This window comes from Anomaloglossus baeobatrachus, chromosome 8 (genome assembly GCF_048569485.1).
Source record: "Anomaloglossus baeobatrachus isolate aAnoBae1 chromosome 8, aAnoBae1.hap1, whole genome shotgun sequence".
Classification (NCBI taxonomy): Eukaryota; Metazoa; Chordata; class Amphibia; order Anura; family Aromobatidae; genus Anomaloglossus; species Anomaloglossus baeobatrachus.
In genome coordinates this window covers 29,595,477-29,619,452 of record NC_134360.1, presented here as the reverse complement: position 1 = coordinate 29,619,452, position 23,976 = coordinate 29,595,477, and the positions used below count along the sequence as shown (strand labels likewise).

The 23,976-nt window shown below is 53.4% G+C and overlaps 1 protein-coding gene across 4 annotated transcripts in view; it reads left to right on the top strand.

Moving 5' to 3' along the window:
• UBA3 (ubiquitin like modifier activating enzyme 3) overlaps window positions 1–23,976 on the top strand; it is a 135,778-nt gene that overhangs the window by 73,141 nt on the left and 38,661 nt on the right. For 3 of the 4 annotated variants that reach the window (XM_075320701.1, XM_075320700.1, XM_075320702.1), the window contains 3 exons: window positions 7,044–7,097; window positions 16,159–16,195; window positions 23,652–23,733. In XM_075320701.1, coding sequence (XP_075176816.1) covers window positions 7,044–7,097; window positions 16,159–16,195; window positions 23,652–23,733 — 173 coding nt within the window. The remainder of the gene's footprint in view (window positions 1–7,043; window positions 7,098–16,158; window positions 16,196–23,651; window positions 23,734–23,976) is intronic. The other variant, XM_075320704.1, reaches the window with a different exon arrangement.

Genomic DNA, 23,976 nt, shown 5'->3' with positions numbered 1-23,976 from the left:
TTGTTTACTTACCGTAAATTCCTTTTCTTCTAGCTCCAATTGGGAGACCCAGCACCCGCCCCTGTTCCCTTCGGGCTGTTAGTTCTTTGTGTACACATGTTGTTCAGATTGAATTGTTCTTGGTTATGGTTTCAGTTCTCCGAACATCCTTCGGATTGAAGTTACCTTAGACCAATTTATAAGTTTCCTCCTTCCTGCTTTTGCACCAAAACTGAGGAGCCCGTGATGCACGGGGGGGTGTATAGCAGAGGGGAGGGGTTTACACTTTTAAGTGTAATACTTTGTGTGGCCTCCGGAGGCAGAAGCTATACACCCAATTGTCTGGGTCTCCCAATTGGAGCTAGAAGAAAAGGAATTTACGGTAAGTAAACAAAATTCCCTTCTTCTGTTCGGTCGGGCTGTATACCCTTTTTTGCCCATATACCCTCAGTGATCATTCTCCTAGGAGACAACAGCATGTCGTCCACAAGGAGCAAAGCTGCTAAGGCACAGGGTTTTTTTGCGGCCTGTACCTCTTGTGGGGCTATGTTACCTGCGGGTTCCACCTACCCTCACTGTGAGCAATGCTCGACCCCTGTTTCGCTTGCTCAGCCGGAGCCTCAGTCACTAGTGGGCCCCTCGGCTCATGTAGACCCCCCTGCTCCCCCTGTCCAGGCGGCAGGGACAGAGTTCGCCTCTTTTGCTGAGAAACTCTCTGAGTCACTTTCACAATCCATGGCTCAGTCTATGGACAAATGGTCTGCCAAGCTGCTAGAAGCTTTGCAGTCCAGACCGGTCCTTACACAGGCCCCGGCCCCTGTTGGATCGTCGCCTCCAGGCCCCTCTCGGTCCGCGCCGCAGCGCGCTCCCAGGTTGGGCCCTAGGTCCCACGTGGAGGACTCCGGCCCGGACCACAGTCTTAGACCGGCTAAGCGGGCTCGCTGGGAATCTTCCCCGACTTCTTCACGCTGCTCGGGTTCCCAGCTTGAGGACTCTCTGGAGGACGAGGCGGACGTCGCAGCCCAGGGCTCTGACCCTGACGTCGCCCTTAACCTTGATACACCTGAAGGGGGCGCCTTAGTGAATGATCTTATCTCGTCCATCAACCAGGTGTTGGATCTCTCTCCCCCGCCTCCTCCTATAGAGGAGTCGACGTCTCAGCAGGAGAAACACCAGTTTCGGTTCCCCAAACGTACACGTAGTGCGTTTTTCGATCACTCTAACTTCAGAGACGCTGTCCAGAAGCCCAGAGCGGTTCCGGACAAGCGCTTTACTAAGTGACTCACTGACACGCGTTACCCCTTCCCCTCTGAAGTTAAGGGTTGGGCTCAATGTCCCAAGGTGGATCCTCTAGTCTCTAGATTGGCGGCTAGATCTGTGGTATCGGTTGCAGATGGCTCATCGCTAAAGGATGCCACTGACAGGCAGATAGAGCTCTTGGTGAAGTCCATCTATGAGGCCACGGGCGCGTCTTTTGCCCCGGCCTTTGCAGCCGTGTGGGCACTCCAAGCTATCTCAGCTTGTCTGTCTGAGATTAATGCGGTCACACGTAATTCTGCTCCGCAAGTTGCGTCTTTGACTTCTCAGGCGTCGGCTTTTTCGTCCTACGCCATGAACGCAGTCCTAGACTCTGCTAGCCGTACAGCTGTGGCATCCGCTAACTCTGTGGCAGTCCGCAGGGCCATGTGGCTGCGCGAATGGAAGGCAGACTCGGCCTCCAAGAGGTTCTTAACCGGTTTGCCGTTTTCTGGCGAACGCTTGTTTGGCGAACGATTGGATGAGATTATTAAGGAATCCAAGGGAAAGGACTCCTCCTTACCCCAGTCCAAACCTAAGAGACCTCAGCAACGAAAAATACGATCGAGGTTTCAGTCCTTTCGTCCCTCCGCCAAGCCCCAATCCTCTTCGTCCAGCAGGCCGGAGAAAGGCCAGAGGAACTCCTATGCGTGGCGGTCCAAGTCACGCCCCCAAAAAGCCGCAGGAGGCACTGCCTCCAAGGCGGCCTCCTCATGACTCTCGGCATCTCCTAGCCGCATCCTCGGTCGGTGGCAGGCTCTCCCGCTTTGGCGACGCCTGGTGGCCACATGTTCAAGACCGATGGGTGAGAGACATTCTGTCTCACGGTTACAGGATAGAGTTCAGCTCTCGTCCTGCGGCTCGTTTCTTCAAAACCTCTCCGCCCCCCGCTCAGGCCGACGCACTTTTTCAGGCAGTGGACGCTCTGAAGACAGAAGGAGTTGTGACCCCCTTCCCCTTCAGGAACGTGGTCGTGGCTTTTACTCCAACTTGTTCGTGGTGCCAAAAAAGGACTGATCATTCCGTCCCGTTCTGGACCTCAAGCTGCTCAACAGACATGTGAGAACCAGACGGTTTCGGATGGAATCCCTCCGCTCGGTCATCGCCTCGATGTCAGAAGGAGACTTCCTAGCATCGATCGACATCAAGGATGCTTATCTCCACGTGCCAATCGCACCCGAACATCAACGCTTCTTGCGTTTCGCCATCGGGGACGAACACCTTCAGTTCGTGGCATTGCCTTTCGGCCTGGCGACAGCACCACGGGTTTTCACCAAAGTCATGGCATCCGTTGTGGCGGTCCTACACTCTCAGGGCCACTCGGTGATTCCCTACTTAGACGATCTCCTAGTCAGGGCTCCTCCTCGGGTGGCGTGTCAACACAGCCTTACCGTTGCTCTGACGACTCTCCAGCAGTTCGGGTGGATCATCAACTTCCCGAAATCCAAGTTGACACCGACCCAATCACTGACTTACCTCGGGATGGAGTTTCATACACAGTCAGCGGTAGTCAAGCTACCGCGGGACAAACAGATTTCTCTGCAGGCAGGGGTGCAATCACTTCTTCGGAGTCAGTCACACCCCTTAAGGCGCCTCATGCACTTCCTGGGGAAAATGGTGGCAGCGATGGAGGCAGTGCTGTTCGTGCAATTCCATCTACGGCCTCTCCAATGGGACATTCTCCACAAGTGGGACAGGAGGTCGACTTCCCTCGACAGGAACGTCTCTTTCCCTTGCAACCAAGACGTCACTTCAGTGGTGGCTCCTTCCCAATTCTCTATCGCAGGGAAAATCCTTCCAACCCCCAACCTGGGCTGTGGTCACCACGGACGCGAGCCTGTCAGGGTGGGGAGCGGTTTTTCTCCACCACAGGGCTCAGGGAACCTGGACTCTGATAGTCTTCCCTTCAGATCAATGTTCTGGAGATAAGGGCAGTGTATCTAGCCCTATTGGCTTTTCATCGGTGGCTGAAGGGCAGGCAGATCCGTATCCAGTCGGACAACGCCACTGCCGTCGCATACATCAACCACCAAGGCGGCACTCGCAGTCGTCAAGCCTTCCAGGAAGTCCGGCGGATTCTGCAGTGGGTGGAGGCCACAGCCTCCACCATCTCCGCAGTTCACATCCCGGGCGTAGAAAACTGGGAAGCAGATTTTCTCAGTCGTCAGGGCATGGATGCGGGGGAGTGGTCTCTGCACCCAGAAGTGTTTCGAGAGATCTGTCGCCGCTGGGGAACGCCGGACGTCGATCTCATGGCGTCACGGCACAACAACAAGGTCCCGGCATTCATGGCACGGTCTCAGGATCACAGAGCTCTGGCGGCGGACGCTTTAGTTCAGGATTGGTCGCAGTTTCGACTGCCTTATGTGTTTCCTCCTCTGGCGATGCTGCCCAGAGTGTTACGCAAGATCAGGTCCGACTGCCGTCGCGCCATTCTCGTCGCTCCAGACTGGCCGAGGCGGTCGTGGTACCCGGATCTGTGGCATCTCACGGTGGGTCAACCGTGGGCTCTTCCAGACCGCCCAGACTTGCTGTCACAAGGCCCATTTTTCCATCTGAATTCTGTGGCCCTCAACCTGACTGTGTGGCCATTGAGTCCTGGCTCCTAGCGTCTTCAGGGTTATCTCAGGATGTTATTGCCACCATGAGACAGGCCAGGAAGCCAACGTCCGCCAAGATCTATCACAGGTCTTGGCAAATCTTCTTATCCTGGTGGTCTGATAACGGTTTTCCTCCCTGGCCCTTTGCCTTACCCACTTTTCTTTCATTCCTTCAATCCGGAATGGACAAGGGTTTGTCACTCGGCTCTCTTAAGGGCCAAGTATCGGCGCTCTCCGTATTTTTTCAAAAGCGCCTAGCCAGGCTTCCGCAGGTCCGCACGTTCCTGCAGGGAGTTTGCCACATAGTCCCACCTTACAAGCGTCCGCTAGAACCCTGGGATCTTAACAGGGTGCTAACGGCTCTTCAGAAACCACCTTTCGAGCCGCTGCGGGATGTCTCTCTATCACGTCTTTCGCAGAAGGTGGCATTTCTAGTGGCAGTTACATCACTCCGGAGAGTGTCTGAGCTTGCAGCGCTGTCATGCAAAGCCCCCTTCCTGGTGTTTCACCAGGATAAGGTGGTTCTGCGTCCGGTCCCGGAATTTCTCCCTAAGGTGGTATCTTCTTTTCATCTCAATCAGGATATCTCCTTGCCTTCATTTTGCCCTAATCCAATTCACCAGTGTGAAAAGGATTTGCACTCGTTGGATCTGGTGAGAGCACTCCGGCTCTACGTGTCTCGCACGGCGCCCCTGCGCCGTTCAGATGCGCTTTTTGTCCTTGTCGCTGGTAAGGGTTCGCAGGCTTCCAAGTCAACCTTGGCTCGGTGGATCAAGGAACCGATTCTCGAAGCCTACCGTTCTTCGGGGCTTCCTCTTCCTTCGGGGCTGATAACAGAGAACAATAGGATGAGGGTTTTCAAGCCGCGCCAATGACAACCAACATTAAGCTGTTAATGTATACATTTAATATGCGATAATTTATTTAGAAATGAATTGTTCAGGTCTCAAATACGCGATTTTAATATTATAACCCCGATTTTATATCCTAAAATTCTATATATATTTAATTTTTATCTTAATTTTTTTATATAATTTTTTAAAAAAATTTTTTTTATATATACACATCTAATACGTTATTTTTATCTAACAGTATAGTTCTTATTTATGCCTCTTATCCCTACACATATATAGGAAAGTTTTTAATTAATACAACACCATAACAGAAATTTGTTTGAGATACAGATTATGGACATGCGCACAGGCTTTTTTTCCCACGCCTCTGAACTCTTTTCACCTCTTTAATTGATTTTCATTACACTCGCTACATATCTATTAGTTGGGGCATGCGTGGTAGCCTTTTTTCCCACGCTTATGATCCAAGTTAAAACTCTCACAGTATGAAGGGGCTTAGTCTCCTTTCTGCACTTAAAATACATGTCTAGAGCTGGATGGCTTGAATGAGAGCCATGCAACTTTAAGACGGATACATCCTAACCGGGCTGTAATGTTCGGATTTCCATTCACCTTTGTGGTACACACACAGGATTCACATATGTGGACCTTTAATTTTCGGGCACTTTACTTGATAAATGGATCACTCTGTTTTCACGGATTTAGTATGATCTATACTATAAGGGGCTTCCTCTCCCCCCTTTTTCCTCCCGTTTTCTCATTTCTCTCACAATTTTTTTACACAACCACCTTCTAATCGATCCGATCTTTTTTCTTTACTATGAATAAGAGTCCCTTAGTGGCTCTAGATGTAACAAGAGGGTTCACTTCAGCAACTTTGATTTGGATGTTACACAGAGATGGTGTTCTAGGCAAAGGTTAATACTCCACTTTCTCACGTTATATATATGAATAGACATATAGATGTCTATATACACAGACACATTTTTTGGCATACAATTATATGACAGAAATAAAAAAGAAAAAAAGAGTCTTACACGCACAATTTTTATTCTTGAAAAAGTTTTTTATTTTTGATACTGCTGCTGTTTTTTCTGTTAATGATTGTAAATACTTTATTCATGAAATTGAAGATAACTAAGATACTACGTCATTGTAATTTTCAAATGTACTGATTCCCGCCGATTTTTTCAAAAGTGGGTGGATCATGACGTCATCAGTGGGGTATATAGTGCTGTAAGGTCACCCTGGACAGCAGATTTTATGTTTTCTTGCCATCTGGTCCTGAAGAAGGAAGGGGTGCCTTCCGAAACGCGTAGACCTGTAATTGGAATAAAAGACAACATTGATCTAACAGCTTAATGTTGGTTGTCATTGGCGCGGCTTGAAAACCCTCATCCTATTGTTCTCTGTTATCTGCCAAACCGAGGGACCGCTGCTATGACTCTGGATTATCTACACACATGCTGATATAGGAGTTGTGACTTTCACAACCCCTATAGGTGAGTAATATCTCCCCTTTATTCCTCCCAATGTTATTTGGGTAAGACCCTATTGCGCTTCTTTCCTCCACAGTTTTTTTATCTTTCTTCCTTCGGGGCTGAAAGCCCATTCTACCAGAGCCGTGGGTGCGTCCTGGGCATTGCGGCACCGGGCTACGGCTCAGCAGGTGTGTCAGGCAGCTACGTGGTCTAGTCTGCACACTTTCACGAAACACTATCAAGTGCATACCTATGCTTCAGCAGACGCCAGTCTAGGTAGGCGAGTCCTTCAGGCGGCGGTTGCCCACCTGTAAGAGGGGGCCGTTTCGGCTCTTTTTTTATTGAGGTATTCTTTTACCCACCCAGGGACTGCTCTTGGACATCCCAATTGTCTGGGTCTCCCAATGGAGCGACAAAGAAGGGAATTTTGTTTACTTACCGTAAATTCCTTTTCTTCTAGCTCCTATTGGGAGACCCAGCACCCGCCCCTGTTCCCTTCGGGCTGTTGTTCTTTTGTGTACACATGTTGTTCATGTTGAATTGTTCTTTTGGTTCATGGTTTTCAGTTCTCCGAACATCCTTCGGATTGAATTTACCCTAGACCAATTTATAAGTTTTCTCCTTCCTGCTTTTGCACCAAAACTGAGGAGCCCGTGATCCACGGGAGGGTGTATAGGCAGAGGGGAGGGGTTACACTTTTTAAAGTGTAATACTTTGTGTGGCCTCCAGAGGCAGAAGCTATACACCCAATTGTCTGGGTCTCCCAATAGGAGCTAGAAGAAAAGGAATTTACGGTAAGTAAATAAAATTCCCTTTTTTTCTTTCTTTCTTAGGCGTTGTGAAAAGAATTATCCCTGCCGTAGCGTCTACAAATGCAGTAATTGCAGGTAAAAATTAGTAATATGCAGACCTCATTGTCAATTTGTATTACGATGGTCAAGCCTATCTAATTTCTGTTTTTATAGACCTAATACCCTATGATTGAAGGGAAGGTGTCATATAAAAAAATGTAAACAAAAATTCATTAACTGAAAAAAAATGTAAAGTATTAATGTTTTGTTTAAATATTTTTTTTATATATATTTTTCTCAATTAAAAACAAATATTTATAGTATGATATTTTCCACTTTTAAACACTCGGGGGAGCAGCTGCTGAAATCCTGTTGTAGAGCTACTGTAGAACTAGCTCACATTACAGCTGCAGTAAAGTGGGTGGAGTCTGCTCTCCTGTGTGTGATGTCACAGCTCCCCCTCCCAATCTGGGCGTTTCCAAAAGGATAGGAGAGAATGAAGCTTAGGCCTAAGGCTCACGGCGAGAAAATCGCTGCGAGTGGAGTGTGATAAAACATCGCATTTCACTTGGACCAATTCTAACCTGTGTATCAGCACCCATGAGCGATTTATTTTCTCAGCCCCAATCGGACCAAGAAAACAATCGTAGCAAGGTGGGATTGTAAGCAGAGACTCTTCTCTCGCACCCATTCAAGTGAATGGGGCGAGAGAAAAATCGCACTGCACTCGCGGAACACCGGTGTACAGCGCTTGCAGAGTGAGAATCGCAATAGCCGGCTACGGAGGAGAGAGGGAGAGAAATCCCTTCCTCCCCTCCTCCGTGCCAGCCCGCTCCTCCGCAGCGCCGTCCCGTCCCCCGCAGCTGAGGTCTGCTCGCAGGGTCGGACCTCAGATGCAGGCACACTCGCATGACACTCGGCTCCTGCTGTGCTGCCAGCGTGAGCAGAGTCTCATGTGAGCATCGCAGTAGTGCCCCAGCCTTAGGATCACAGTGCGGAGCCATATTGTTGGTGACTGCAAAGTGATCCTACTATCTAAAGTGTCACTAAGGACATCTTGCATAGTGCTCCACTGTATCCCACGCTTCACTGCATTCCGCGCCCCCCTATACTGTGCTGCCGGTACTCACCCCATCCATCCCGGTGAGTGACAGGGGGAAAGTGCAGCACACAGCATATGCGGTGAACTCCACAAAGATGGCGGTGATCTCCTCCCTCTGCTTGGATCTGGACAGCCCAGGGGGCTTGTCCAGATGACAGCAGACGCGGTCTCTGTGTTAGGGAATAGGGTCGGAGCCCAACTATCAGAATCAATGCCCAGGGCGCAGCCATAAATGAGGTCGTTACACACAGCAAATCCAAGATGGCAGCCCCCAGTCCTTTAGTAAAACTAGAATTAAATAAAAACTAAATAAACAGTGAATTTAATTTCGTATTAAAAATACTTGATTTCATAGTCACTATTATTAATACAAAAATAAAAAAAAACGTGACGCCCTACCTTTTTAACAAAAAAAAAAAAATAAACAAAACAACTCCTGAAATCTTTCACTTTTCATATGGCGCCAATGATAGACTGAGACTTAAGCGGGCTTTACACACTGCGATATCGGTCCCGATATCGCTAGCGTGGGTACCCTCCCCATCTGTTGCGCGACACGGGCAAATCGCTGCCCGTGGCGCACATCGCTCAGACCCGTCACACATACTTACCTGCCCGGCGACGGCGCTGTGACCGGCGAACCGCCTCCTTTCTAAGGGGGCGGTCCATGCGGCGTCACAGCGACGTCACTGAGCGGCCGCCCAATAGCGGAGGGGCGGAGCTGAGCGTGCCGTAAAATCCCGCCCACCTCCTTCCTTCCGCATTGTGGCCGGGACGCAGGTAAGGAGAGCTTCCTCGTTCCTGCGGCGTCACACGGAGCGATGTGTGCTGCCGCAGGAACGAGGAACAACCTCGTTACTGCTGCAGTAACGATTTTTGAGAATGGACCCCCATGTCACCGATGAGCGATTTTGCACGTTTTTGCAACGATGCAAAATCGCTCATTGGTGTCACACGCAACGGCATCGCTAATGCGGCCGGATGTGCGTCACAAATTCCGTGACCCCAACGAGTTCGCATTAGCGATGTCGTAGCGTGTAAAGCCCCCTTTAATGTACTGTAGAGATTGCCACTCAGTTGTCATATTATGACAGGCAGAATTGTATTCCTATAATGACCGGTAACGTCTGTCTGTAGAGAACTTAGAAGTCACTATTTTTACTAGATTATGTCACAGCTCACCTCCTCCTCCTTTCTGCACACTCTCCTACATAAATGACTGATCCATGTATCTGAATACTTCTTTGTCGCTCCATTGGGAGACCCAGACAATTGGGTGTATAGGCTATGCCTCCGGAGGCCGCACAAAGTATTACACTTAAAAGTGTTAAGCCCCTCCCCTTCTGCCTATACACCCCCCGTGCTCCCACGGGCTCCTCAGTTTTTTGCTTTGTGCGAAGGAGGTCAGACACGCACGCACAGCTCCACAGATTGGTCAGCAGCAGCTGCTGACCATGTCGGATGGAAGAAAAGTGGGCCCATATAGAGCCCCCAGCATGCTCCCTTCTCACCCCACTCTTGTCGGTGGTGTTGTAAGGTTGAGGTATCCATTGCGGGTACGGAGGCTGGAGCCCACATGCTGTTTTTCCTTCCCCATCCCCCTTAGGGCTCTGGTGGAAGTGGGATCCTATCGGTCTCCAGGCACTGAGACCGCGCTTCATCCACAACTCCTGTGGAGCCTGCTGGATAGGAGCCGGGTATCGTTCAGGGACATGGCCCTGCTACTTGGAGGTACTCTGTATCCCGGTGGGGACCGCGCACAGAAACACTCCAGCTTTGCTGGGTGTGCTAGTGCACCGGGGACCACGGCGCTGACCGGGTTAATATGTGCCATTACACACTCAGCGTTGCTGAGTGTGTTTATGTATAGGGACTGCCGCACTGACCGCCGCGGCCATGGAAACACTGCGGCGCGGCTGGGACTTGTAGTGCGCCGGGGACTTTCACGCCGGCCGCGCTTTTACGGCGGCCGCGTTTATTACTAGAGTCCCCGGCTTTTTGCGGCCTAGTTTCCTTTCCTCCCGCCCACAGCCCTGACAGGCAGGGGAAGGGCGGGACGCTGCACAGAACGAGCAGCACTGAGGGCTGGAGCATGCTTTGCATACTCCACCCCCCTCACTGTGCACAGTGCGGGCACCAGTTCCCGCACTTTCTGGGTCACGCCCACGGCTCCCTCCTCTCCTCAGGACGCCGGCAGCCATTCCTGTCAGCTCCTCGGACGCAGCAGAGGGGGACAAAGTCTGGGAGACCCAGGCAGGGACTCTGGTGGCCTCACAACCGCTTTAGGCGGGTGGTAAGCAGCACCTGTGGTGCTAGCCCCATTGTGCAGTAGTGTAACATTATATGTTTATGGTATATATGTTTTACACTGTATGGTGCACAGTTGATTTCTGGCTATATACCCTATTGTGTTACTCAGGGAAGATAATAGCATGGCGCCCACGAAAGGCAGGGGTGCCAAAACACAGGCTTATTATGTTGCCTGCGCCGCATGTACGACCCCGCTACCGGCAGGTTCCACTGACCCTCATTGTGTCCACTGTTCGGCCCCTGTGGCACTTACTCAGCCGGAGCCTCTGCTAAGAGGGGCCCAGGGGGAGCCACCTGCTAACACTGTTCAGGTGACGGGGACGGAGTTTGCAAAACTCTCTGAGACTATGGCTAAGATACTAGAAGCCTTGCAGTCCAGGCCGGTATCTCAGCACAGGGACTCTGTTGAATCTTTGTTCCCTGGCCCACCTCAGCTGGACCAACAATGTCCTCCCGGGGTATCTCATGGATCCGAGGCTGAGGGTTCTGACACAGACCCCAGCCCCAGACCGACTAAGCGAGCTTGCTTAGATTTTCCCTCAACATCATCATATTGTGCAGGGTCTCAGAGGGGGGAATCTCTAGTTGATGATGCGGACACAGCTGATCAGGATTCTGATCCTGAGGCCGCTCTCAATCTTGATACTCCGGACGGGGACGCCATAGTGAACGACCTTATTGCGTCCATCAATCGTATGTTGGATATTTCTCCCTCAGCTCCTCCGGTGGAGGAGTCAGCTTCTCAGCAGGAGAAATTCCGTTTCAGGTTTCCCAAGCGTACACCGAGTATGTTTCTGGACCACTCTGATTTCAGAGAGGCAGTCCAGAATCACCATGCTTGTCCAGATAAGCGTTTTTCTAAGCGCCTTAAGGATACACGTTATCCTTTTCCCCCTGACGTGGTCAAAAGTTGGGCTCAGTGTCCCAAAGTGGATCCTCCAATCTCCAGACTGGCAGCTAGATCCATACTTGCAGTGGAAGATGGGGCTTCACTCAAAGATGCCACTGACAGGCAGATGGAGCTCTGGTTGAAATCCATCTATGAAGCTATCGGCGCTTCTTTTGCCCCAGCGTTCGCAGCCGTATGGGCGCTACAAGCTATCTCAGCAGGTCAAGCGCAAATTGACGCAGCCACACGCACGTCCGCGCCACAGGTGGCGTCCATAACCTCTCAGACGTCGGCATTTGCGTCTTACGCTATTAATGCTGTCCTGGACTCTGCGAGCCGTACGGCGGTTGCAGCCGCCAATTCGGTGGTACTCCGCAGGGCCTTGCTGGCTACGGGAATGGAAGGCAGATTCTGTTTCCAAAAAGCGCTTAACCAGTTTGCCAATTTCTGGCGACCGATTGTTTGGCGAGCGTTTGGATGAAATCATCAAACAATCCAAGGGAAAGGATACATCCTTACCCCAGCCCAAACCGAACATACCCCAACAGAGGAAGGGGCAGTCGAGGTTTCGGTCCTTTCGGGGCGTGGGCAGGTCCCAATTCTCCTCGTCCAAAAGGCCTCAGAAAGATCAAAGGAACTCTGACGCATGGCGGTCTAAGTCACGTCCTAAAAAGGCCACCGGAGGTGTCGCTACCAAAGCGGCTTCCTCATGACTTTCGGCCTCCTCACTCCGCATCTTCGGTCGGTGGCAGGCTCTCCCGCTTTTGCGACGCCTGGCTGCCACGGGTAAAAGACCGTTGGGTGAGAGACATTCTGTCTCACGGTTACAAGATAGAGTTCACCTCTCGTCCCCCGACTCGATTCTTCAGGTCATCCCCGCCTCCCGAGCGAGCCGAGGCTCTTCTGCAGGCGCTGGGCACTCTGAAGGCAGAAGGAGTGGTGGTCCCTGTTCCTCTTCAGCAACAGGGCCACGGTTTTTACTCCAACTTGTTTGTGGTCCCAAAGAAGGACGGGTCTTTCCGTCCTGTCCTGGACCTGAAACTTCTCAACAAACACGTAAAGACCAGGCGGTTCCGGATGGAATCCCTCCGCTCCGTCATCGCCTCAATGTCCCAAGGAGATTTCCTTGCATCGATCGATATCAAAGATGCTTATTTCCACGTACCGATTGCTCCAGAGCACCAGCGCTTCTTGCGCTTCGCCATAGAAAACGAACACCTGCAGTTCGTGGCACTGCCGTTCGGCCTGGCAACAGCCCCACGGGTTTTCACCAAGGTTATGGCTACTGTAGTAGCGGTCCTCCACTCTCAGGGTCACTCGGTGATCCCTTACTTGGACGATCTCCTGATCAAGGCACCCTCTCAAGAGGCATGCCAACACAGCCTCGACGCTACCCTGGAGACTCTCCAGAGTTTCGGGTGGATCATCAATTTTCCAAAGTCAAATCTGACACCGGCCCAATCGCTCACATACCTTGGCATGGAGTTTCATACCCTCTCAGCGATAGTGAAGCTTCCGCTGATCAAGCAGCGGTCACTACAGACAGGGGTACAATCTCTCCTTCAAGGCCAGTCACACCCCTTGAGGCGCCTCATGCACTTCCTGGGGAAGATGGTGGCAGCAATGGAGGCAGTTCCTTTCGTGCAGTTTCACCTGCGTCCTCTTCAATGGGACATCCTACGCAAATGGGACAGGAAGCAGACGTCCCTCGACAGGAACGTCTCCCTCTCTCAGGCGACCAAAGCTTCCCTTCGGTGGTGGCTTCTTCCCACTTCATTATCGAAGGGGAAATCCTTCCTACCCCATCCTGGGAGGTGGTCACGACGGACGCGAGTCTGTCAGGGTGGGGAGCGGTTTTTCTCCACCACAGGGCTCAGGATACGTGGACCCAGCAAGAGTCCTCGCTTCAGATCAATGTTCTGGAAATACGGGCAGTGTATCTTGCCCTGAAAGCGTTCCAGCAGTGGCTGGAAGGCAAGCAGATCAGAATTCAGTCGGACAATTCCACAGCGGTGGCATACATCAACCACCAAGGCGGCACACGCAGTCGGCAAGCCTTCCAGGAAGTCCGGCGGATTTTGATGTGGGTGGAAGCCACGGCCTCCACCATCTCTGCAGTTCACATTCCAGGCGTGGAAAACTGGGAAGCAGATTATCTCAGTCGCCAGGGCATGGACGCAGGGGAATGGTCCCTTCACCTGGACGTGTTTCAGGAGATCTGTTGCCGCTGGGGGGTGCCGGACGTCGACCTCATGGCGTCCCGGCACAACAACAAGGTACCGACGTTCATGGCACGGTCTCAAGATCCCAGAGCTCTGGCGGCAGACGCCTTAGTTCAGGATTGGTCGCAGTTTCAGCTCCCTTATGTGTTTCCTCCGCTGGCACTGTTGCCCAGAGTGTTACGCAAGATCAGGGCCGACTGCCGCCGCGTCATCCTCGTCGCTCCAGACTGGCCGAGGCGGTCGTGGTACCCGGATCTGTGGCATCTCACGGTCGGCCAACCGTGGGCACTACCAGACCGACCAGACTTGCTATCTCAAGGGCCGTTTTTCCATCTGAATTCTGCGGCCCTCAACCTGACTGTGTGGCCATTGAGTCCTGGATCCTAGCGTCTTCAGGGTTATCTCAAGACGTCATTGCCACTATGAGACAGGCTAGGAAACCAACGTCCGCCAAGATCTACCACAGGACGTGGAAAATTTTCCTGTCGTGGTGCTCTGCTCAGGGTTTTTCTCCCTGGCCTTTTGCCTTGCCCACTTTTCTGTCCTTCCTTCAATCTGGACTGGAAAAGGGTTTGTCGCTCGGCTCCCTTAAGGGACAAGTCTCAGCGCTCTCTGTGTTTTTCCAGAAGCGCCTAGCCAGACTTCCACAGGTACGCACGTTCCTGCAGGGGGTTTGTCACATCGTTCCTCCTTACAAGCGGCCGTTAGAACCCTGGGATCTGAACAGGGTGCTGATAGTTCTTCAGAAACCACCATTCGAGCCAATGAGAGATATTTCTCTCTCACGCCTTTCGCAGAAAGTGGTTTTTCTAGTAGCAGTCACTTCACTTCGGAGAGTGTCTGAGCTAGCAGCGCTGTCATGCAAAGCCCCTTTCCTGGTTTTTCACCAGGACAAGGTGGTTCTGCGTCCGGTTCCGGAATTTCTCCCTAAGGTGGTATCCCCCTTTCATCTCAATCAGGATATCTCCTTACCTTCTTTTTGTCCTCATCCAGTTCACCAATGTGAAAAGGATTTGCACTTGTTAGATCTGGTGAGAGCACTCAGACTCTACATTTCTCGTACGGCGCCCCTGCGCCGCTCGGATGCACTCTTTGTCCTTGTCGCTGGCCAGCGTAAAGGGTCACAGGCTTCCAAATCAACCTTGGCTCGGTGGATCAAGGAGCCAATTCTCGAAGCCTACCGTTCGGCTGGGCTTCCGGTTCCCTCAGGGCTGAAGGCCCATTCTACCAGAGCCGTGGGCGCGTCCTGGGCTTTGAGGCACCAGGCTACGGCTCAGCAGGTGTGTCAGGCTGCTACCTGGTCGAGCCTGCACACTTTCACCAAACACTATCAGGTGCATACCTATGCTTCGGCGGATGCCAGCCTAGGTAGGCGAGTCCTTCAGGCGGCGGTTGCCCACCTGTAGGAAGAGGCCGTTTTACGGCTCTCTTACGAGGTATTATTTTACCCACCCAGGGACTGCTTTTGGACGTCCCAATTGTCTGGGTCTCCCAATGGAGCGACAAAGAAGAAGGGAATTTTGTTTACTTACCGTAAATTCCTTTTCTTCTAGCTCCAATTGGGAGACCCAGCGCCCGCCCCTGTTTTTTTGTGTACACATGTTGTTCATGTTGAATGGTTTCAGTTCTCCGATATTCCTTCGGATTGAAGTTACTTTAAACCAGTTTATAATTCTTTTTCCTCCTTCTTGCTTTTGCACCAAAACTGAGGAGCCCGTGAGGCACGGGGGGTGTATAGGCAGAAGGGGAGGGGCTTTACACTTTTAAGTGTAATACTTTGTGCGGCCTCCGGAGGCATAGCCTATACACCCAATTGTCTGGGTCTCCCAATTGGAGCTAGAAGAAAAGGAATTTACGGTAAGTAAACAAAATTCCCTTCTTTTAGGGGTTGTCCACCTTTTGGGAACTTTTTTTTTTTTTTTAAATGCCAAAAAATAACTTTTGCAGTTAAGTTTCATTAAAAATGTTGCCCCACTTGGATCTTTGTTTCCAGCGCATTCAGCTCTGATGTGGTCCTAAATCAGCTGAAAAGAGCTAGGATAAAGACGCATTAGACAATCTGATGGAGAGTTTGCAATGCTTAGCCAGCTCACTGATGGACTCTCAGTTAAATCATTATGTACCTAGGAATCCCAATTGCAAAAAAAAAAAAAAAAAGATTTTTAGGCTTAAATAAAAGTATTATTTAAGAAATAAAAAAAAAAGTCCCCAAAGAATTCACATGAATATAGTGGCCATGTTTTTATCGTCTGTTTTTGCCACAATTTCAAGCCTCGCCTCATCTAACATTCTCGTATAGGCATATATGAAGTTGTTAGTTGGGGTCAGGGGACCCCGTGCTTTGGCCCAGGACTTGTGGCTGATACACGGACTGTAAAATATGGCCACTATATGGTTGTGTGAATAAACCCAAACTGAGCCACAGCTCAGGCAAGATGGCCGATCCATGATCGTGTACAGAAACAAAAAATAAGCTGATAACAATAACTCTGCACGTTTTTGCTTTTTGCAGGGGAGGCTCTTTATTTGTCCCTATAGCCCCTCGTTGTCATTGCTGGGCGTTATAGATGAGCTGTAGCTGCAGTGAGGGCGTCATGGCTGCCACCAATCTCTAACTCCATATTTTTCTTTCAGCCGCCTGTGCCACTGAAGTATTCAAGATCGCCACCAGGTAAAGATGTGACTGAGCTTCATTTACCGTATTTCTTTATCGTTCCTATGGGAGACCCAGACATTGGGTGTATAGCTTCTGCCTCCGGAGGACACACAAAGTACTACACTCAAAAGTGTAGCTCCTCCCTCTGAGCATATACACCCCCTGGAGAATCAGATCTAGCCAGTTCATTGCTTTGTCTTCAGGAGGCATACATCCACACATGCATTCTCATCTGATTTTTCATTTTTGGAAAGTTTTTGAAGAAAAGCGGGTCCATGTCTGGACCCCCGGCATGTCCCTTCTCACCCCACTGTGTCGGCGCTGTTGTTAAGGTTGATTCCAAGGCTGGAGCCTTCCATGCCGTGCTCCTTCACCATCCCTCCTGGGCTCTGGCTTGAAGTGGGAGCCAGCACGGTTCTCCTTGCTTTGCAGGAGGCCGGTCTCCATCCGCAGCCCTTCAGGATCCTGCTGGACCGGAGCACTCATCCCCAGGGACTTGGAACCCTGCGTCTCAGCAAGCTAAGTACCTGAGACGTTTATATTCTGGGGGTCCCTGTACTTTATTATGTTGGGAGAGTGTGCTGAGTGAGTTTTCTGACATTTCCGGCCGGTTCTCTGGCTGTCGCCTGAGAACCGCGCCGATGGTGCCTGCGCGCCGGCCGCACCGCTCAAATTTAGGCCCCGGCTTCGCCGGAGGCCTACTTTCGGTTTCACTGCCCTCGCATGTCATTCATGCAGAGGGACAGCGCGGCTCCGCTCAGCGGCCGTTCTGCACAGGGGAGGGACACTCCTCACTGGGTACATGTCTCCTCCCCTGTAAGTCTCTATGGCCCTCCAGATCCCGCTCCCAGAGTGAGTCCCGCCCCCTCTCCTCGCTCCGGCGCCATTTTATCAGCGTTTTCTCTGCGATCAGCACTGGCTGCAGCATCCCTGCTGAGGTGCTTGGGGGTCCGGGCTTCGGGATCTGGAGGGCACACAAACCGCTCCAGCGGTCTGGTAAGCCACAACCTCTGGTTGTGGGCCTCTGTATATACTCTCTGGGGGTCACTCTGGCAGAGCCCCCACTTCAGCAGCATGTCTCACACGAGGAGCAAGGCTCCAAAGCTGTATTCAGTATGCACTGCATGTAAGCTCCTACTGCCTGAACCGAGCACCTATCCACATTGTGATGCCTGCTCTAACCTGACAATGCCTCAGCCTGGAATCGCACCCACAGTGGTCCCTCCGGCTGCTCCGGCTCCGGTGGCTGAACCCCCGGCTTGGGTAGAATCCTTCTCTAGGTCAATCTCCCAGTCTTTTGCCGACTCCATGGGACATCTGTCCAGGACTTTGCTGAATATGCATCAGCCCCCCTCACAGGGTGCCTCTGCTGCTAGGGCTCTCTCAGGACCGGAGCTCACAGAGGATTCATCATCTGGTCTCAGACCCCGTCCTCCTAAAAGGAGACGCAGGGCTCCCTCCCCTTCCTCGTCCCGCGGCTCTGATTCAGGAGCTGACTCGCAGGACGAGGAGGATGCCTTTACAGGGGGCTCGGAGGCTACCTCCATGTGCCCCATTGATCTGTCCGAAAGTGACTCAGATGTTAGTGATTTGATTGCGTCCATTAATTCTGTGCTGGACCTCAATCCGCCAGTATCAGAGGAGCAACCCTCTCTGGCAGAAAAGCACCAGTTTACCTCGCCTAAGAGGACAAAGAGTGTGTTCTTTAACCACTCCAGTTTTCAGGCCGCTGTGACCAAGCCTAGGGCCTGTCCTGACAAACGCTTCCCAAAGCGTGGTTCTGATGACCGTTTTCCCTTTCCACCTGAAGGTGGTCAAGGAGTGCGCTCATTCACCAAAGGTAGACCCTCCGGTGTCTAGACTCTCAGCCCGGACAGTTGTATCAGTGGCTGATGGCACCTCTCTTAAGGATCCCACTGACCGCCAGGTTGACCTTCTGGCCAAATCTGTATATGAGGCGGCGGGGGCCTCGTTCTCCCTATCTTTTGCAGCAGTGTGGGCTCTCAAAGCCATCTCTGCTTCTCTAGAGGAGATGCATTCCCTCGCCAGGGAATCTATGCCCGAAATGGTTGCCTTAACTTCCCAAGCTTCGGCTTTTTCATCCTATGCCATGTCTGTCATGCTGGAGGCTTCTCACCGCACTGCGGTGGCTTCGGCTAATTCCCTCGCTATCCGCAGGATCTTGTGGCTTCGAGAGTGGAAGGCAGATGCTTCTTCAAAGAAGTACCTTGCTGGACTCCCTTTTGCTGGGTCCAGGCTATTCGGTGAACAGCTGGATGAAATTATTAAGGAAGCTACTGGCGGGAAGAGTACTTCCATGCCACAAACCAAAACCAGGAAACCTGTCCAGGGTAGGAACCAGTCGAGGTTTCGTTCCTTTCGTTCCTCCAACTGGTCGTCCTCTAAGCCCTCGGCCTCGTCCACTAACTCAGCCAAGGACCAAAAATCCAACTGGCGCACAAAGGCGCGTCCACAGAAGACCGCAGGAGCTGCTGCCACTAAGGCAGCCTCCTCTTGACTATCTGGCCGAGCCAGCAACGTCCTTGGTCGGTGGCAGGCTCTCCCACTTTGGCGACGTGTGGTTTCAACACGTCTCCGATCAGTGGGTGCGGGATATCACCTCCCACGGCTACAGGATAGAATTCTCTTCCAGCCCGCCAAACAGATTTTTTCTGTCAACTCCCCCCTGTTCCAAGGCCGCCGTCTTCTCTCAGGCCGTGGCATCCTTGCAGGCCAACGGAGTAATTGTACCGGTTCCCGCCCGGGAACGGTTCAGAGGTTTCTACTCAAATCTCTTCCTAGTCCCCAAAAAGGACGGTTCCTTCCGGCCCATCCTGGATCTCAAGCTTCTCAACAAGCATGTTCAGGTGCGGCATTTTCGCATGGAATCTCTGCGGTCAGTCATTGCCTCAATGACCCAAGGGGATTTCCTGGCATCCATCGACATCAGAGATGCCTATTTGCATGTGCCAATTGCAGTTTCTCACCAGCGTTGGCTACGTTTTGCAATCGGAGAGGAACATTTCCAATTCGTGGCTCTCCCCTTCGGGTTAGCCACGGCCCCTCGGGTATTCACCAAGGTCATGGCAGCAGTGATTGCGGTTCTGCACCTCCACGGGTTGGCAGTGATTCCTTACCTGGACGACCTTCTAGTCAAGGCTTCATCCAGCGCAGACTGTCAGCGGAGTGTCTCGCTCACTCTAGCCCAATTCGGGTGGCTGGTCAATCTGCCCAAATCCACTCTGACTCCGACCCAGAGGCTCACGTACCTGGGGATGCAGTTTGAGACTTTGCCGGCACTTGTGAAGTTGCCCTTGATCAAACAGCAGTCCCTCCAACTGGCGGTGCGCTCTCTGCTGAGGCCCCGCCGTTATTCCATCAGGCACCTGATGCAGGTGCTGGGTCAGATGGTGGCGTCAATGGAGGCTGTTCCCTTTGCCCAGTTCCATCTGCGTCCTCTGCAGCTGGACATTCTCCGCTGTTGGGACAAGCGGCCTTCCTCCTTGCACAGGTTAGTGGCTCTGTCGCCACAGACCAGGAGCTCTCTTCAGTGGTGGCTTCGGCCCCTCTCTCTGTCTCAGGGACGCTTCTTCCTGGCTCCGTCCTGGGTGGTCCTCACCACGGATGCCAGTCTATCCGGCTGGGGAGCGGTATGTCTCCACCACCGAGCACAGGGCACTTGGACTCCGTCCGAGTCAGCCCTCTCGATCAATGTGCTGGAAACCAGAGCCGTGCTCCTGGCTCTCCTAGCTTTTCACCACCTATTGGCGGGCAAGCACATCCGAGTCCAGTCAGACAACGCGACAGCAGTTGCCTACATCAATCACCAAGGCGGGACACGCAGCCGCCTGGCAATGTTGGAGGTACAACGTATCCTTCAATGGGCGGAGGACTCCAAGTCCACCATATCCGCAGTCCACATCCCAGGCGTGGAAAACTGGGAGGCAGATTATCTCAGCTGTCAAACCGTGGACAGTGGCGAGTGGTCCCTGCATCCAGCAGTGTTTCAGTCAATCTGCCGCAAGTGGGGCACTCCGGACGTGGACCTAATGGCATCCCGTCACAACAACAAGGTTCCGGTTTAAGTGGCTCGCTACCACGATCCTCAGGCCTTCGCAGCGGACGCTCTGGTTCAAGACTGGTCCCAGTTTCGTCTGTCCTACGTGTTTCCCCCTCTAGCTCTCTTGCCCAGAGTCCTGCGCAAGATCAGAATGGAGGGCCGTCGGGTCATCCTCATTGCTCCGGACTGGCCCAGGCGAGCTTGGTACCCAGACCTGCTCCATGTGTCCGTAGAGGTGCCGTGGCATCTTCTGGACCGTCCAGACCTTCTCTCACAAGGTCCGTTTTTCCGCCAGAATTCTGCGGCTCTCAGATTGACGGCGTGGCTCTTGAGTCCTGGATCTTGACGGCTTCTGGTATTCCTCCTGAAGTCATCTCCACTATGACTCGGGCCCGGAAGTCTTCCTCGGCCAAAATCTATCACAGGACTTGGAAAATTTTCCTGTCCTGGTGTCGCTCTTCCGGCCATGCTCCTTGGCCTTATTCCTTGCCGACCCTTCTGTCCTTTCTACAGTCCGGTCTGCAGCTAGGACTGTCCCTCAATTCTCTCAAGGGACAAGTCTCGGCTCTGTCAGTGCTGTTCCAGCGGCGTATCGCCCGGCTGGCTCAGGTCCGCACCTTCATGCAGGGCGCGTCTCACATCATTCCGCCTTACCGGCGGCCCTTGGATCCCTGGGACCTCAATTTGGTCCTCACGGCCTTGCAGAAACCCCCCTTTGAGCCTCTTAGGGAGGTTTCTTTGTTTCGTCTTTCACAGAAAGTGGTCTTTCTAGTGGCCATAACTTCCCTCAGGAGAGTCTCTGATTTGGCTGCGCTCTCTTCGGAGTCACCTTTTTTGGTTTTTCATCAAGACAAGGTGGTTCTCCGTCCGACTCCCGACTTTCTCCCTAAGGTGGTTTCTCCTTTCCACCTTAACCAGGACATTACCCTACCTTCCTTCTGTCCGGCTCCTGTTCATCGCTTTGAAAAAGCGTTGCATACTCTGGATCTGGTGCGGGCGCTCCGGATCTATGTGTCTCGCACCGCTGCTCTTAGGCGGTGCACCTCTCTTTTTGCGCTAACCACAGGTCGGCGTAAGGGCCTCTCTGCTTTTAAGCCGACCTTAGCCCGTTGGATTAGGTCGACCATTTCGGATGCCTACCAGTGTTCTCAGGTGCCTCCCCCGCCGGGGATCAAGGCACACTCGACCAGAGCTGTCGGTGTCTCTTGGGCTTTCAGGCACCAGGCTACGGCTCAGCAGGTCTGTCAGGCTGCCACTTGGACTAGCCTGCATACCTTCTCGAAGCACTACCAAGTGCATGCTCATGCTTCGTCAGATGCGAGCTTGGGCAGACGCATCCTTCAGGCGACTGTCGCCCACTTGTGAAGTTAGGTTTCGCCTACTTCTCAGTTTTTCTGTTTATTCCCACCCAGGGACAGCTTTGGAACGTCCCAATGTCTGGGTCTCCCATAGGAACGATAAAGAAAAACAGAATTTTGTTTACTTACCGTAAATTCTTTTTCTTATAGTTCCGTAAGTAAACAAAATTCTCTTTTTTTGTTTTATAAGATGCACCGGATTATAAGACGCACCCCAAATTTGGCGGGAAAAAACGTAGAAAAAAATGGGGTCCGTTTTATAATCTAATGGTGTCTTACCAGGGAGAGGGGCAGCAGCGGAGCGGCAGAGGCGGTACTGGAGTACTGCAATACTGCGAGTAGTATAGAGGGGAGCCCAGATACTCACTGCGGCTGTGCTCTGTGCGGGGCCGGTGTTGCGGCTGTGCTCTGTGCGGGGCCGGTGTTGTGGCTGTGCTCTGTGCGGGGCCGGTGTTGCGGCTGTGCTCTGTGCGGGGCCGGTGTCGCGGCTGTGCTCTGTGCGGGGCCGGTGTCGCGGCTGTGCTCTGTGCGGGGCCGGTGTCGCGGCTGTGCTCTGTGCGGGGCCGGTGTCGCGGCTGTGCTCTGTGCGGGGCCGGTGTCGCGGCTGTGCTCTGTGCGGGGCCGGTGTCGCGGCTGTGCTGTGTGCGGGGCCGGTGTCGCCGCTGTGCTGTGTGCGGGGCCGGTGTCGCCGCTGTGCTGTGTGCGGGGCCGGTGTCGCCGCTGTGCTGTGTGCGGGGCCGGTGTCGCCGCTGTGCTGTGTGCGGGGCCGGTGTCGCCGCTGTGCTGTGTGCGGGGCCGGTGTCGCCGCTGTGCTGTGTGCGGGGCCGGTGTCGCCGCTGTGCTGTGTGCGGGGCCGGTGTCGCCGCTGTGCTGTGTGCGGGGCCGGTGTCGCCGCTGTGCTGTGTGCGGGGCCGGTGTCGCCGCTGTGCTGTGTGCGGGGCCGGTGTCGCCGCTGTGCTGTGTGCGGGGCCGGTGTCGCCGCTGTGCTGTGTGCGGGGCCGGTGTCGCCGCTGTGCTGTGTGCGGGGCCGGTGTCGCCGCTCTGCTGTGTGCGGGGCCGGTGTCGCCGCTGTGCTGTGTGCGGGGCCGGTGTCGCCGCTGTGCTGTGTGCGGGGCCGGTGTCGCCGCTGTGCTGTGTGCGGGGCCGGTGTCGCCGCTGTGCTGTGTGCGGGGCCGGTGTCGCCGCTGTGCTGTGTGCGGGGCCGGTGTCGCCGCTGTGCTGTGTGCGGGGCCGGTGTCGCCGCTGTGCTGTGTGCGGGGCCGGTGTCGCCGCTGTGCTGTGTGCGGGGCCGGTGTCGCCGCTGTGCTGTGTGCGGGGCCGGTGTCGCCGCTGTGCTGTGTGCGGGGCCGGTGTCGCCGCTGTGCTGTGTGCGGGGCCGGTGTCGCCGCTGTGCTGTGTGCGGGGCCGGTGTCGCCGCTGTGCTGTGTGCGGGGCCGGAGTCGCCGCTGTGCTGTGTGCGGGGCCGGAGTCGCCGCTGTGCTGTGTGCGGGGCCGGAGTCGCCGCTCTGCTGTGTGCGGGGCCGGAGTCGCCGCTCTGCTGTGTGCGGGGCCGGAGTCGCCGCTCTGCTGTGTGCGGGGCCGGAGTCGCCGCTCTGCTGTGTGCGGGGCCGGAGTCGCCGCTCTGCTGTGTGCGGGGCCGGTGACGTGGCTGCTGTGTATGGGGGGTGTTGAATCACCAGCCATTCTGAAGATGTCAGCGGTGAGCGCTTCAAATAATGGCGGCCGGAGTCGGCATTATTTGAAACCCTGACTGCCGACATCTTCAGAATGACCGCCCGCAGAGCAGCCGAGCAGAACGGAGCAGCCATTAAGAGCAGAGGAGCCTCACAGAGAGCCGAGCAGAGCGGCGCCGCCCCATGCACTGAACAGCGTCGCACAGACCAGTGCCAGCAGCACACCGCACAGTATTACCCCTGCCTCCTTTGACCCCTCTGCACAACCCCCTGGTAAGCTGCATTCAGATTTTAAGACACACCCTTCATTTTCCTCCCAAAAGTTTTCCAAAATTTCCAATTTTCACCACAATCTCTCCTGTTTTTATTTTTTTGGGCAGCGCTTATTCCCCGCTGAATAATTACCTGGTGTTCAATGACGTGGATGGGTTGTACACCTACACCTTCGAAGCAGAAAGGAAGGTACGTTTTGTCCTCTCAAAAAAAAATCCAGTGAATCTTTACGGTTTTCAGGCTACAGAAGCGTGCAGCCATCGACATTTCCAACAGTGCGCACCCACCGCTCCGTTCACTTCTATGAGACAGGATGAGATCGCTGATCCGGCCGTGGTCACCCATGGACACTACCCTGCCGCATTCCGTTTTAAATCTCCACTTTTGGGGGTAGTGACAGTCTCCGCAGTCGGACCCTCAGGGATCATACAT